We start from the raw sequence: 15,585 nt of genomic DNA, 5'->3' as shown, positions 1-15,585 counted from the left end.
GGTATACCGCAACCCCACGCAGTTGTTGCTGCAGAGTGTGGAATAACCAGTTTTAGGTTAAATCAGCAAATGGGGATCACTTATTCAAAAATTACATTTGGATTTGATCAGGCCCTAATGTCTTTAGTTAAGTCAACAAATTCACAGAAGGGAAACAGAAAGACGGGAATTGCAGAGCAAATTCTCCCCATGCATTAGTGCACAGATGTGTACATAGTGTCAATCTTATTTGCCCACATTGTGCTGCATGGATTTAAGACATTCTTTCCATCCTCCTTTTCAGCATCACTGTAGTTATGCTGCAGCTGCCTCCATTTATACTAACTGCACCCTGTCATTACAGCCCATTATCCAGATGCAGGCATCTGCACGATCCCATCGCCTCTGACTCGTGCCCTGACCTCACACACACACACACACACACACACGCACACAAGCATCGTTAAAGTGGATCCACATACTGTACTATTGCCGCCCCTCCACATCCTGTTAATGCTATCCAAATGAACGCACATATCCTCCTGTGTGCAACTCTGTGCTAATGAACATGTAATCACACACATCCCACCAGCCTTCACACCTGGCCCGCCAGCCCTGCCCACCTTGTTGCTTTGAGTGTAGCTGGTTAATGGAAATTAGCGGCAGAGTAACGCTCTTCCTCCCTGTTTGTGTGCAGATCCTGTCTGCGCTACAGAAAGACGAACAGTCACGCCGGCAGCGGCTACGAGGCAAACTAGAGCAGGTCATCGACACCATGGCTCTGGCCAGCTGAGGACCGGCCCAGTTTGTGCAGAACTGGATTAACAAAAAAAAAAACACACACCTTGTGATTATTTTTTTTGATGTCTGTAAAACTTACAACCTACAGTCAAGGAAATGACTGGAAGGACACAGGCACCCAGCAGCAGCAGCACACAGGAGCAAGCGCCTCCTTCTGTTCCCCTCAACGTCTCTTTCCTGAGCCACTAATCCAACAAGGGCCACCCAAATCAAACATGGACCTGACATCACTCAGCTGGAGTGAACGCGTAACTGCCAAGGCTGTGGCTCAGACAGTCAAAACCCAGGAATCTCTTCGGCCCTCTCGTTTATCCTTTTGCTTCTGCTGACCTCCAGAGGACACGAAAGGTCAGGGACGGCTGCAGAGGCGCTGAGGACGGACCTTCTCCAACCCCCACCCCCAGTGCTGTGCCACTTGTGTTACTGCTGAATTTGCACAACAAAGCTAAATCAAAAGAGAGGATATATGAAAAATCTATATAGATATATAAATAAAACCCGCTGTTTTTAAAACAAATGAGAAGTTTAAAAAAAAAACATTTTCCATTTAAGTGTATAAATTTCAGAAGGTTTGATATTTCCTAGATGAAAACTTTAGAAAAACACAAGGAAAAAGTCGTCTTGTGCCATGTTTTATTTTGAATGTCGTTCAGTGCAAAGAAACTCCTTTTCGTTAGATGAAACGTGCAAATATGAAAATGTTGTCATGCCTAGTGACTCAAAGTTTAATTATAGGTAAGTGGCAGGAGAAAAAAGCTTGATTGAAATACAGAAACTCTTTGTTAAAGAAGGTTTTTAGGGCCATTTGTGATACTTTCCTGGGCTCTAAAGAAGACGTGTGTCTGCTCAGCCAGCCAACCTACAGTGCTCTTGTGTTTCGTTTTAGAGAAACCAAATACATCACGGTCAGCTGATTTCAACTCCTGCCCTCTAACAGCATTTCTAAGGTGTGCCGTCCAAACCCAGGCCCGTCAGTGATATCTGTTTTTTGGTCAGCTAAAGAGCCCTTTTCTCCTTTTTCTTTTTAAATGTGAATGTGATTTTTTGAAAAGTTTAATGACATGTAGCTTGAGATTTGTGAGTGTTTTTGTACACAGTGAAGGCCTTTCTCTTTTTTTCTGTTTGGTGGTCATAATGGGGTAAAAAAAAGAGAAGAAAAATGAGTTTGAATGATTTCAAAAAGCTGGAGTTTTCTTACAGGTCCAAACGTCTTCATCAAACGCTTTGAAAACATGGCTTTGGATCTCTGAAACAGGAACCAGTACCTCAAGAACCATGACTTCTTCTTCCCTTCAGCCAGTGCTTCCCTCTGATTTGACAATTTGTTCAGAGAGTTAGGATTTTCTGAATGAGCTCACACCTTTTCTGTATAATCTCTAAATTCATGTCATGGGTGAAACAGATCTGGATTTCTTATTTTCTTTCCTCAGTCTTAACGAGAGATCAATTGTAAAACCTGCAAAAATGAATAGAATCTTTTTATTCCCATTTTTAAACACACACTTTTACATTTAAAGCAGTGCTGTGAACAAAGAAAAGTGTGGCCAACACCCAAAGGTGACTGACAATTCCGTCTGTGCCGAGTGATAATTACTCCGTCACCTGATTTAGAAGTTTTAAAATGAACACCTGTGCTATTTAAGACCCTCCTTTTTTTTTTATTTTGCGCTGTAAAAGAAAAGTATTTTATGCTTTGTTTTGTGCTAATTTGTCACACAATTAATGAAGACTTAAAACTGATTTTTAAAATTCAAAAGTGCAGTTTCAATCAAGGCAAAAACAGAAAAAAATCTGTTAAAACCTTTCTCCAAAAAAGATAGAAGTCTAGAAACCCTTTAGGTAGTCATCTCTTTTGGGGTCAACAGCTGCAGTCTGAAATTTGCATTTATTAGTCTTTAATGTTTCTGCAGCTACATTTCTTTATTAGGAGATTGCTAGAATATTTTTATCATTATTACAATTACAAAAAGTAGCTCAAACTGAATTATTATTGTAAATGGCGTCTTCTTAATTACCACTTTGTCTACCTTTCTTAAAGGCCCAAAATGTTTACTGTCTGGTTCACACATTAATAGTGGCTCTGCTGCCTTGCACAGGCGCCAGCCTAAGACCACCAGGAGCAATGTGGGGTTCCGTGTCTGGCCCAAGGACACTTTGACAGGAATCAAACCTGTCATTTTCTGATCAGATGTCAACGGTTCTGCCTCTGCACCATGGCTGCCCCACATATGCTGAAAGACTATGAAAATACAAGCAAACCGACAGGATCCCCAGAAATCGTGATAAACAACCAAAACTATTCTGAAAAATATAAACTGCATCCACTGCTGGTTGCTGTCTAAATAGTCAAAGTCCTGCAGTCCTTCACGGCTTTTGGCTGCTTGATAATCCTCGGAAAAGTTCTTCAACCGTAAAGGTTTTACATGACACAAATCTATTGTTAGTTTGAGGGTCTAAATTACTTAAGGTGGACAAACATGAATACAATTTAAGGGGGCACATACTTCCAGATCATTCCTCAGTTTCTGTTCATCGACTTCCTCATCCAGACCGTCATCCATCTGAGACTCTGCATTTTTAATCTCACAGCACAAACTTGTGTTTGGACAAAACTAAACTGTTCTGTGTGTTCTTTAGTACTTGAACCACTGATCTACACAGGGTAAAACGACATGCAGAGCAAGCTGACCAAAGCCTTTTTTTCTTTCGTCCACATCAGAAAGACTGTGAGAAAAAGCCTTTATTTTTATTTTATTTTTTGCTTTTCTGTTCTTCCAGGAAAACGATTGTAGAGTTCAGTTTGTCATTTAAGTATTTGCTGTTGATTTTTTATTCTTGTGTAGTGAATTCATTTTCCTTCCATGTACAGACTCGTAAAGACATTCTGCTCAATCTCAATGACTGAAATGAAATGTCTGGGCTTGTGAATACTTACACTGAAGCTTTTTGATGAAAACTTGTAAACATTATTTTGATGATTTTGAAAGACTTTTGAGAGGAGAAAACAAATAATAAGCAAACTGGGGGCTGAGTTGGTCTTTTGTTCCATTTGTTTTTCTTCTTTACCACCCGATGGGATAAAGGAATCTTTAGAAAGGAAAGAAACAGCTCAAGAAAAGTGGAAGAACTACTTTGAAGGCCTTTTCATGATTCATTCTGTCACATCTGCGGAGTTCCTGTTTTCTCCAGAGGAAAGAGAGAGAGAGAAATGCAAGCTTTAAGGTAAAATATAGGAGCCTCGTTGCGGTTTGGCCCACAGACAGTTCACCAAACGTGCAAGTATCCATCCAGCCATCCATTAATCCATCCACCCATCTACTTTTCTTCTACTCATCCAGGACTGGTCTAAGCAAAGATGCCCAGGCATCCCTCTCTCAAGGCCGCTTCCTCCTTTTCCTATGGGGGTCCAAAGGGTTTCCAGGCTAGTTGATAGGCGTGTCCCCCCCCCTACATTTCCTGGGGGCCAGTGGGACATGCCTGTAACCCCTTCTCACAGAGGCAACCGGACCAGATCCCCGAGCCACTTCAACTGGTACCTCCGTGAACCACCAACCTTTACATGGTGGAGAGATTTGAGAGCGCAAGCGATCACTGGAGCGAAGCTGTTTGGGGCTTCCAATAGATTCCAAAGCGTTCCAAAGAGCGCTACATGCGATTTCATGAACCTGCATTCAGCCGGTAGTGTTCACACAGCGGACAAGCAGGGAGCGGCTTCTTCTTTTGGGTTTCTTTTGTTTACGCTTGTCCGCTACCTCTAGTGGGATGAGGCTTGATGTGAACACACAAAGTGGTACAAATCCTGCAAATTTGGCTCCAGGCTTTTTTATTACACAACTCCATTCCGATACGTGAAAGACTTGGTGTCATAATTCCAGCCGGGCAGAAAAGGGCAAATATTAATGTCTCCTCTGTGATCATGTTGATAACGGTTGGTACTTCTGTGTTACACAAAGGACGCTACACACACGTCACTACCAAATCCAAGTCCCCGATTGGTCACAGTTCAGCGTAGTTGCGATTTAGCCTCAAGAAGTTCAATCGGTTAGCACAAGGGTTAACATTGGGAGTTGGGTCATCTAGACCCACTAGACAGTGCTCTGAACCTTTTTTCTTCAATGATTTGTGAACCTCACTGGTGTCCATGGATTACATGAAATCTTTCCACCTTTATCCACCTTTGTCATGGTAGGGAGAACACGTCAATGGAAGGGTGGGGTCATTGGATAGCACAAGGGTTAATACTTTTGACAAGATCAGGCTTGTCCAGGGGGTACAGTTGGACACACAGTTGAAGTAACATGCTTTAAGCTTATTCTTAAATTAAATCTATAACTTTAGACTCCAATTTACAGTTTTGAATGAAAAAAGGAACATCAGGCCTACAAAAGAACTTTTAGTTTATTTGTAGAATTTACCAGGTTCTCAGGTTCACCACAAAACCAACATTTTCTCACATAAAGAAACAAAAACTCAGAAAACTGTCAGTCGTTTTCATTTTTCTTTCTATTCTCAGTTTGAAATACGTTTTTAGATCGGACTGAATCCTGTGCGACACCTTAGCATCTGGCACAAAAACTTGGCACATCTGTCATTTGTGACCCTAGTCTCCTCATTCCTGCATTTCCTCCCTCCTCACCAACACTTTTATCACAGAACATTTCAGAAACTACGTGAAGCAGAGCACCATCTCACAGATTACGCAGAAGCCATTTAGGAAGCATGGAAGTACCGCACACTTTTAATACCTTATGACTTATAATACCTTTTTTAACGGTTCAGCTTTGAAGCTGATGTGACAGATTTTAGCCGTTTCACGCCTGCGTCTATTTCCTGCTCTTTTCTAATCTACAGATTTACTTAGACCTGAATCATGGAGAGATAAAACACGCATTTTTCTTTTTTGATAATCTCAATTGCAATTTTTTCATTTCCATTTCACAGCCATATGGGATGCAATGTTTCTGGCTGAATGTTTGCAGTTTATGAGCGTCAACTTATGGAGACTTACTGTTTAAAAGCAGAGCAACATATAAGATCAAACACAGGAAGAACAGTTTGCCTTTCATAGACACTATCTTTTACAAACGATAAGTAAAAAATGAAGATGGGCGTTCACTTGCAGCCTTTACTGTCAGAAATGCCCTTCTGATCTGAGGCAGGAAAAGGTGAAGCTCAGTTTCAAGAGGACAATCACCTGCCTGCTTGTCCGTTCATGCGAAAAGGCTGAAATTAGCGCTGTCCGTCAGTTAAATGACGGTGTTAGATATGAGGGTTGTGTTTCAGGATGGTCTGCAGGCTGAACCCACAGTGTCTCATCTGAACAGAGCCGTCCAGCATTCTGCATTAGGTGAGACAATATGCATTTAGTGGCTCAATCCACAGTTTAGAGTACAGATAGTTGCTGTTATCTGTAGTAAAAATAAATTCTGCCCCCCTTAGGATTTTGCAGTAGGGCAGGGGTCGGGAACCTTTTTGGCCAAGAGAGCCATAATGCCACATATTTTGAAATGTAATTTCGAAAGAGCCATACAATAATGTAGTGTCCCTTCCCCACACTGAGGCACGGAGACTTAACTTCTTTTAAAGTTCTTTATTCCGATTACTGCAGACCGCAACAAACGCCGTTCAATTCATTCAGCAACTCCTGAATCTCTCCCGCCGACACGAGAGAGAGCGCTTCTCCCAACTTTATATTCCCCTGCTCCCGCTGCAGCCCTCCCATTTCCCTTATTCGGCCCATAGCTGAACCCCATTGGTCCAAACTACCTAACAACAGGCTGAGCGACAGAACTGAGGGCCAATCAGATCTCTGCTTGACGCGTTCAATGAACTCCAGAACTTTTAACGCGGCCCAACAGCCATCCAACTCAGTCCGCGACAATTTGTTTAAGACTAAATATACAAATGAATGTGTGCATTTGATTTAATTTCAACATTTTTAAAGTACAATAAGTCTGTGGATTCTTTTTAATAACATTGTTATTCTGTTGCTAATAAGTGATGAGTATTTCTCGTGGTAGTTCTGCTGATGGTCTAGTCTGGTTGATACTTGGTGAGTTTCTGCTTCGTTCAGGCGTTGAGACTTTAAACGTGATCGTAGGTCTGAATGTTCTGTATATGTGAAACAGACTGATCACATGCAGACGGGGAGACAAACACACACTCACACGCACGCCACAGTGAGTGACGGGCAGCGGGTTTTACGTTTTTACAATCCCTGCGCGATTCACCTGCTGCCTGTCCCCACAACACCTCAGCCCCACCCTCTGCTTTCTCCCTCACACATCCCGTCCCCGCATCTGCGCGCTCTTTCTCAGAGACGGGAGCGCGTAGTTTTAGGTACGTCAATTCACAAGTTTCCAGCTGGTACAAACTCTGTGAAATAATAGATAACAGTAACTGATAGCGCTGGCGCAGATTTCTCTCTCTAAGCACCGCTACTACTGCGCGCTTCTGACATCGCATCGCGCCCGAGAAGGACTGGTCTAATGAAAAAAAAAAACTATAATTAAAGATTTGTCTGCGAGCCACATGTGACCATCAAAAGAGCCATATATGGCTCGCGAGCCATAGGTTCCCGACCCCTGCAGTAGGGGGACCGTGTTGCGACTTAAAAAAAGATTAGATGAAGATCAACTATGAACCTTTTCTGATAAAATGGCTATAATCTTCAATAAACTAATTTAAAAACGCCACTGTGGTGTCTGATAATCAAGAAAATCTGAACCGATCACTGAAGGTCACACTTAAGGCTTAACCTGAAAGCAGATTTTAATTACAGAAATATTTTTTGTTGCAGCTGATTGACCATCATTCAGCAGGTTGACCCACAAGATATTTTTTAACTTATTTGTGCATCTCTTTAGATGTTCTGTTTGTGTTTGGTTTTTTATCCCTTGTCTTATCTTAGATGACCCCACTCTTCCATTGACGTGTTCTCCCTACCAAGAGAAAGGTGGATAAAGGTGGAAAGATTTCATGTAATCCATGGACACCAGTGAAGATCACAAATCATTGAAGAAAAAAGGTTCAGAGCACTGTCTAGTGGGTCTAGATGACCCAACTCCCAATATTAAATTGCCTAGGATAGCACAAGGGTTACGTTGATATTTTGTAGCCCCACCTTTTGCTGTGATAACAGCTGTTAGTCTCTTGGGGTTTGTCTCTATCAGTTTTGCACATCGAGAGACTGAAACTTTTCCACATTCCTCCTTGCAAAACAGCTGGAGCTCAGTGAGGTTGGATAGAGAACATTTGTGAACAGCAGTTTTCAGTTCTGTGGGGTCATCTAAGATAGCACAAGGGCTAGTGGGTCTATATGACCCAACTCCCAATGTTAAAGTGCCTAGGATGGCACAAGGGTTACAAGAAAAACTATAAATTGATTGTATCACCAAGTTGTATCAAAAAAACATAAAAACATCTGCATACCAAGTCTAGAAGACTATAACGGGATCCTCCTGCATCATTTTTCTGGCCATCTTTTATAGATTTATTTTTTTTTTACCACTACAGTTACTTCAGCAAAACATGTTATTTTTTTTAACATCACTAGAGTCTAGTTCTATTCTGTTAGTGTCTTCTGTTCCGTGTTGTTTAGGCTTTTAATCTCCCCTAAGCCTTTTCCACAACTGCCCTTCTGGGAGGATACAGCACGCATGCCTTTGGAAAATGGGTAAACCTGTACGGGGCATGCAGGTGAGCCATACAAAATATCAAGCTAGCAGGCTGCTCAGTGAGCCCTCGAGACAAAATAGAAATTCACGTTTTTTCTAGAAGCATGCTGTAAGCAAAAGGTCATAGTGAACACTTGTACAACATGTATGGAAAAGTAAGAGTGAAGTAGGTGAGATGAAGTTGTGTCATGTACATTTTTATTTTTCTTTCAACCCCCAAATCTTGCAGACTGTGTAAGGAGTCGGTCACTGATGCTCACGTGCATAGCCAGCCCTCCCTATATGCGAAATACGCAGCCGCGTAGGGCCCCCGCCACCACCAGGGCCCCGAAGTGGCGAAAAAAATAAAAATAAAAAAGAGCCAAATCTGGCAACCCATTTCATAGCGCGTCCGTACCAACGTGCGCTCTGAATGTTGTGCAAAAGAAAGTTGGCTGCACTTTAATGATCGCCCCCTTCAACACACCTGAACCAATCTGGCAACCCAAATGTTGACGTTCCGCCACTCTTAGCAACGATTGGTCAACATCATTTCATCTGAGCCTGGCACAGTGTACATTTACGCATTTTGTTTCAATAAAATTGGGAAAAAGAAAAAAAAAACGAGCGCATTTTGTCACTCTGATCAACGCGACAACAAGAGAACTTCATGCCAAAGAGACTTTATCCATCAGGAGCTGAAAACAGATGAAGAATTTAAACATCAGTCACAAGGTAAGTTTGGAGGATGTTGGGGCCGTATTCTTCTCCTGCCTTTCTGTGCAGCTGCGCGATTTACGTAAAATACTAATCAATCCGAGGTGAAGATTGCACAAAACTATCCCGTTTGTCGTAATTTCCAGTGGAAAACTAGAAAATAATTCTGATACCCAAGTTTCCAAGATGAGGTCAGACATGACCTTCCAAAAAGGCGGAGAGCAGAGAAAAGCAAATAATGACAACGGTGGCTGATAAATGTTTTAACTCACGTTATCGTATTGGCTAATTATATTGCTAACACATATTTAGTGCGATCTGCATTTTCCGGTTATGTCAATATAAAAACTGCTGTTTATCTGTTATAGACAGTCAGGTAGTCTGACTTTTACAACAATGAGTGTGTCTTAAAATCTTGCTTTGGCATGAAATATGGAGAATCAAAACTGCCAAATACAAACAGGAAATACATTTTCTCATTTATAAATGACGAACAAAATAAATGTACTAATTTTAAAATTATGAACATACAAAATAATAATAAAGAAGTGTATAAATGTGTATATTTCCATTTCTACTCAAATTAGTGTTCTCATTTATAATTTATAAATGGGTACATTTATTTCTTATTTGAATATGCAGTTTTGGTTTTACACAATGAGGATGTTTTGCACAGTTTCTTCCCAGCCAACAGTTTCTTTTGCTCTAAAAAAGTATTGGAGGTGGTGCAGCAACCACATCCCAAGATGCTCCTGACATCACTGAAGATGTCATCTCAGGTAACTTTAATAGCCTGTAAAGTATTTTAAAAAACCATTCAGAATGGCGTCTTCCAATCCTTGTAGTCGAAGGTGACCCAAGAACTTGGTTTCCCATAGGTCATAGTTCTTCTCATCTCCGTCGAACAGAAGCCGGGACCAGCGGCTTGTATCAGCTGTTCGTCTGCTCATGGTGTCAACTTCCTCACAAAAGTGGAAAACACACTTTATAGTCTCAGGCGTCTCCTGGGCCCATATTCTGTTAGCAGGTTGGTAACGGTGCGGTGCTTCTGTAACTGGGTGGAGTTTTCTGCTCTGCGTTGTGTTCCAGTGAATAAAAGACCACGCTTGGATGCTGAAGCAATCTCTTTTAATCTTGGTTAACAGAAAACAAAAATTCACAATGCTGTCCAGAGTTTTTTCTGTGTTTTCCCCCTCGGCCAGAGCTCGCAGCAGGCTCAGTGCGCATTCTCATTAGCACCTTCCCCCCACAGCATGTAAAGTAACACAAAAAGAACATGATAAAATGAGAAAACTGCACCGTACCTGGTTAACAGAGAAAAATATGTAATTAAATAGAGAGCGCCATAGTTTAGTGAGACGGAGTCAGAGATTTTAATGACGCCGTAGGAAGATTATACTCCCATGAAAAAAAGTAATTTGGCTGCATCATCAGCAAAAGAAAGAGTTCCTGCTTGGAGAAAAAGAACAAAGTAAACACACAAGTTTCTATCACACGCCTCACCAAAGCCTCCATCCACCCTTGATCCACTTTCAGGATGTGAACCAACGCTCTTTTAAGGAAAAAAACAAACCAAACACTTCCGGTGAAGCAGCAGCAACTGGTGATGTGAGGTCGTCAACTGTCAATCAAACTTCAGCTTCAAGGTTGCACTGATGGAGATGAAAGGAGACAGTAGAGCAAGAAGGTGCTGGTTCAAATCCCAGAAAGCACCAGATGGAGGAAAAATGGTGATCGACAAAGTGTTGACTGATGTACAGAATAGTGCGATGGAACTGACTTGATCTCCAAAGCAGAGAAGCGCTGGTTCAATTCCCCGTCTCAGTTTTGTTGTTGTCGGTTTTTGCCGCTCCCTGACAGTCATCAGCTCAAAGGAACAAAGCAACACAGTTCTGCTGTAGACAGATTAGCACAGTGGGAGTGTTTCTGTCCTTGAAGCGGGAAAGCGCAGGTTCAAGTCCCAGTCAGGAACATCGAGGTGTTCAGTCGCCTCACAATTCAAGCTGCGGCTAGGAGGAGTCAGGACGACCGGAAAAGGGGGCTCTATCTTTGCCCCCCCTCCCTGAGGAAGGAGGACCAGGAGAAGAGGATCCCAGAAGAAGATGTGCATTTAGATAGATCCATGCAGAATGCAGCTTGGATGTGTGGAGGGTCTGTGTACTGCAGATGCAATACAGGTAGAACAACACCTGGAGGTGGTGGGCAGGTGAGGGATGGTGGTGTAGGTAAGTAACTTTTATTTATAGACTATTAATTTAACTAGCAACATTTTTAGCTTGTCACAACTTTCTACAAATAATTAATGAGCACGAAGTTTTATAGTTAGAAGGACAAGATTTAGAAAGTATAGTCCCATAATGTAGTAGTTTGTAACGTGAAGGTACTATCATGATGTAGTTGCAGCTTCTAGGTATTAGAATAAAGCTACCTACACCCTCCCCCCAATCCCTCCTCCTGTTAATAGTACACAGTCTAGTTGGTTTAGCCCTCCTGTCAGTTTTAGTCTTCTAGGTACCTGTCTCACTACTAGTTAGCTGTAGCTCTTAATATCAACCTTCATCATCTATCTTATAGCACAGAAGTCGTTGATCTCCTACCAGACTAAAGATGAAGCCACCCCCCTTCCCAGCATCCCTGACTCTTCCTCACCCCAAGCATGAGTTGTGATGCAACTAGCCGGGACTTGAACCTGCGCTCTCCTGCTTCAAGGACAGAGACACTCCCACCGTGCTAATCTGTCTACAGCAGAACTGTGTTGCTTTGTTCCTTTGAGCTGAACACGCTCCACATGTTTCAAAAATCAACAATCAGGTTTAAAGACACAGACTATGACATCTACTTCCTAAGGACCCTTATTTTAACTGGGAATTGAACCAACACATTCTCACTGGAAGCACAGAGACACTGCCACCACACTACTCTATCTGCATCAGAGCAGGGACTCTGGTCCACGAAGGATCTTCACGCAGAGTCAGCTTTTATAGCGACTGTTAATGAGTCGGGAATTGAACCAGTCACTCCCACTGCACTATTTAAAGCACCACACAGGTCGAAAAAAAATGTTCTTTTTCAGTTTTTAAACTAATTTGGATTTATTACTACATGACAGTTGTTTAACTTACTGGTACATCCTTTTATCCGTTTGTAACGTCACACTTTAACATAAAACAAAGTCAAAGAGATTTCATCATAACACAGAACATTCTTCTAATGCTTTATTTCTGCTTTAGCTATAAAAAATGCCCTTATAAACTGACTTTGTAAAAATTTAAAACATTTAAGGCACGACAAAATGTCGAAAGCTTTTATCAATTTAGTGTCTATCCATCTTCAGAACCAACTGAATCCTTTTCAGGGCCACATAGTTGCTGGAGCCTATCTCAGCTGCTTTGGGGCAAAGGCAGGATACGCCACGAAAAAAAACCTCCCTTTTATGTTTTTGCTTTCATGTTGATGCTAAATGTGGGTAATTTTGGAGCCAAAGAATGCGCATTTATTTTTGATGCATATTTATAGGCATTAAGGGATGAATGCATTGTTTTTGTCTATTATTCAGGATATATACGTATTTATTTACCTTCTGTCATGGTATATTTGGGATGCACGAGCAGCATTCCAAGGAAACGGATATCCAATCTGTTTTGGAAACGTTCTGAGGGTTTGCACGGATTTCAGGCAGCAACACCAGCTTTACATGTCAAAATGTAAATTGTTTTCGCTATTCTACTCGCAAATATAATGAAACACTCCAAAACAGTTTTTGGAGGTGAACTGTATATATTTCATACTGAAAGCAGTTCAGACAGGCAGGCAGGCAGGCAGGCAGGCAGGCAGGCAGGCAGGCAGGCAGGTGACTTTATTAATCCCACAATGAGGAAATTTCATTTATCTGTGGCAGCAAAACGACATTCAGAAATAATCTATATAATATAACATCAAAAAAGGACATCACAAATGACATTCATATTAAATAATTAAAAATATTACTAAAATTATTATGAAAAATTATTATCAAAAATGAGATCCTTATTAAATAAAGAAATAAATATTAAATATTAAATAAATACAGCTGCAAAAGTGTAAAAAACATGCGGTCTGCAAAAAATGTAAACTGTAAAAAACATTTTTTTTTCTTTTTTTTTTTCCAAAAATATTTTGAAAAAACATAAAAACATAAAAAAACATTTTAGTATCCAGTTGTTCTCAAATAAAACACTTAAATTTTACTTCAGTTCAAAGTTTGTTTTTTTACTTGCTGGTATTTGCATTAAATGACATTCCAAACAACTCCTTTTTTTTCCAATTTTATTTGAGATGTATGTACATAATATGCAAAGTTTGCTGAACAATAAGTAAAAAGAAAAACAGAAGAATTTATAAGGATATGAAAATTACAGGCAAAAACATTTGTATTAAAAGAGAAACAATTTTTAGTTTCCTCACAAACCAACAAGGGTTTTGTTTAATTCACACAAAGAATAGAGGATGAACTCCTGAGGACTAGACTGTGTGGAGAATCTAGCAGCCCCTCCCTGAAGCTCTTAAATTTTAGTTCAAGTTGGAGACTTGTGTCATAAATAACCGGAGGACAAAAACGATTTTTAGAATGTTCTCTATAAAATTGTGTTGAGAGAAAATGGCCGTCCCTGGTACACATGATGCGCTGTCCCCTAATGGGTTAGTGCGGGGGTCGACAACCTGCGGTTCAGGAGCCGCATGCGGCTCTTTAGCGCTGCCCCAGTGGCTCCCTGAAGCATTTTCAAAAATGTTTGAAAATGAATAATAATATATTTTTCGTTTTAATATGGTTTATGTAGGAGGAAAAACAAGACACAAACATTCTTAACGTTTTCCAATGCTGTAAGAATGTGAAGAATAAATATTAAATTTCAACATTCATAGCCTGCGACACACGTTTCTACCAGCAGGGCAGCGTTTTAGGCAGGTGGCTGATGGAAATGAACCACCGTCAGTTCCGTGCATTGCTTTGTAACAATTCACCCTCCACTCAGCGAGGGGAACGTCACAACGCCGTTCTACGGCTGGGGCATTAAATATCAAGACAATCTGCTCTCTAACATTACCAAGAAAAAAACTCATTACAGTTTGTTGGTGCTGCTGATCAGTTAGAGGGCCCACAAATGAGATTTCGCTTAGGGCCCCCGGAAGACCAGGGCCGGCCCTGCTCACGTGATAAGTGAGCGCTCCTTGCCTGTTGGAAATGAGAAAATCCGACAGAGTGTAGTTTGCGAGGACATCCTACAGGCGTCCTGTGGGCATTTAGGTATCACATGCACACCCAACATCATTTGTGCACGGTCAGTAAGGAGACAGTTTTATCACTTTACTAATGACTAGAGTGTGGCATGAGGACACCGTACAACAGCATTATCTGTACATTATAGGTGCGTGCAACTTGCATCATCCTTACTAATACTTCACGCTACACTTACTACAAGCACAATAATGGTATGTTCTATTTTCATGGTGTACAGTGCCTTGCGAAAGTATTCGGCCCCCTTTGAACTTTTCAACCTTTTGCCATTTTTAAGTTGATACTTTGTAGCCCCACCTTTTGCTGTGATAACAGCTGTAAGTCTCTTGGGGTTTGTCTCTATCAGTTTTGCACATCGAGAGACTGAAACTTTTCCACATTCCTCCTTGCAAAACAGCTGGAGCTCAGTGAGGTTGGATTGAGAACGTTTGTAAACAGCAGTTTTCAGTTCTGTCCAGAGATTCTCCATCGGATTCAGGTCTGGACTTTGATTTGGCCATTCTAACACCTAGATATATTCATTTGTGAACCATTCCATTGTAGATTTGGCCTTTTGTTTTGGATCATTGTCTTGTTGGAAGACACATTTCCATCCCAGTCTCAGGTCTTTGGCAGACTCCATCAGGTTTTCTTCCAGAATGGTCCTGTATTTGGCTCCATCCATCTTCCCATCAATTATAGCCTTCCTCACTGTCCCTGGTTTAACCCTTGTGCTATCCTATGAACCCACCCTTACACTGACGTGTTCTCCCTACCATGACAAAGGTGGATAAAGGTGGACCAGTGAAGATCACAAATCATTGAGAAAAAAAAGGTTCGGAGCACTGTCTAGTGCAGAGGTGGGCACTGAGGGCCGCAGTCCTGCATGTTTTCCAGCATACCCTGCTCTGGCATGTTCTGATTGGCTGGACACACCTGAACCAGGTAATCAGCCATGAGTGGGGCAAGATTATTGGCTGGACACACCTGAACCAGGTAATCAGTCATGAGTAGGGCAAGAGTATCTGGAAATCATGCAGACACACCGGCCCTCGAGGCCTGGAATTGCCCACCCCTGGTCTAGTGGGTCTAGATGACCCAACTCCCAACGTTAAAGTGCCAAAGATAGCACAAGGGTTACGTTGATTTTTTGTAGCGCCACCTTTTGCTGTGATAACA

The 15,585-nt window shown here is 41.5% G+C and overlaps 1 protein-coding gene across 2 annotated transcripts in view; it reads left to right on the top strand.

Annotated features, from left to right (window-relative positions):
• The window catches only part of plxna1a (plexin A1a), a 263,334-nt gene extending 259,523 nt beyond the window's left edge, over window positions 1-3,811 (top strand). For both annotated transcript variants that reach the window (XM_020704420.3, XM_078949962.1), the window contains one exon: window positions 677-3,811. In XM_020704420.3, the coding sequence (XP_020560079.1) occupies window positions 677-772 (96 nt within the window). In that variant the 3' untranslated portion in view covers window positions 773-3,811. The remainder of the gene's footprint in view (window positions 1-676) is intronic.
• Window positions 3,812-15,585: the final 11,774 nt, after the last annotated feature.

The sequence above is a fragment of the Oryzias latipes genome, chromosome 7 (genome assembly GCF_053564925.1).
Source record: "Oryzias latipes strain Hd-rR chromosome 7, Olatipes_Hd-rR_3.1".
Lineage (NCBI taxonomy): Eukaryota > Metazoa > Chordata > Actinopteri > Beloniformes > Adrianichthyidae > Oryzias > Oryzias latipes.
This window is presented reverse-complemented; position numbering and strand designations above follow the sequence as displayed.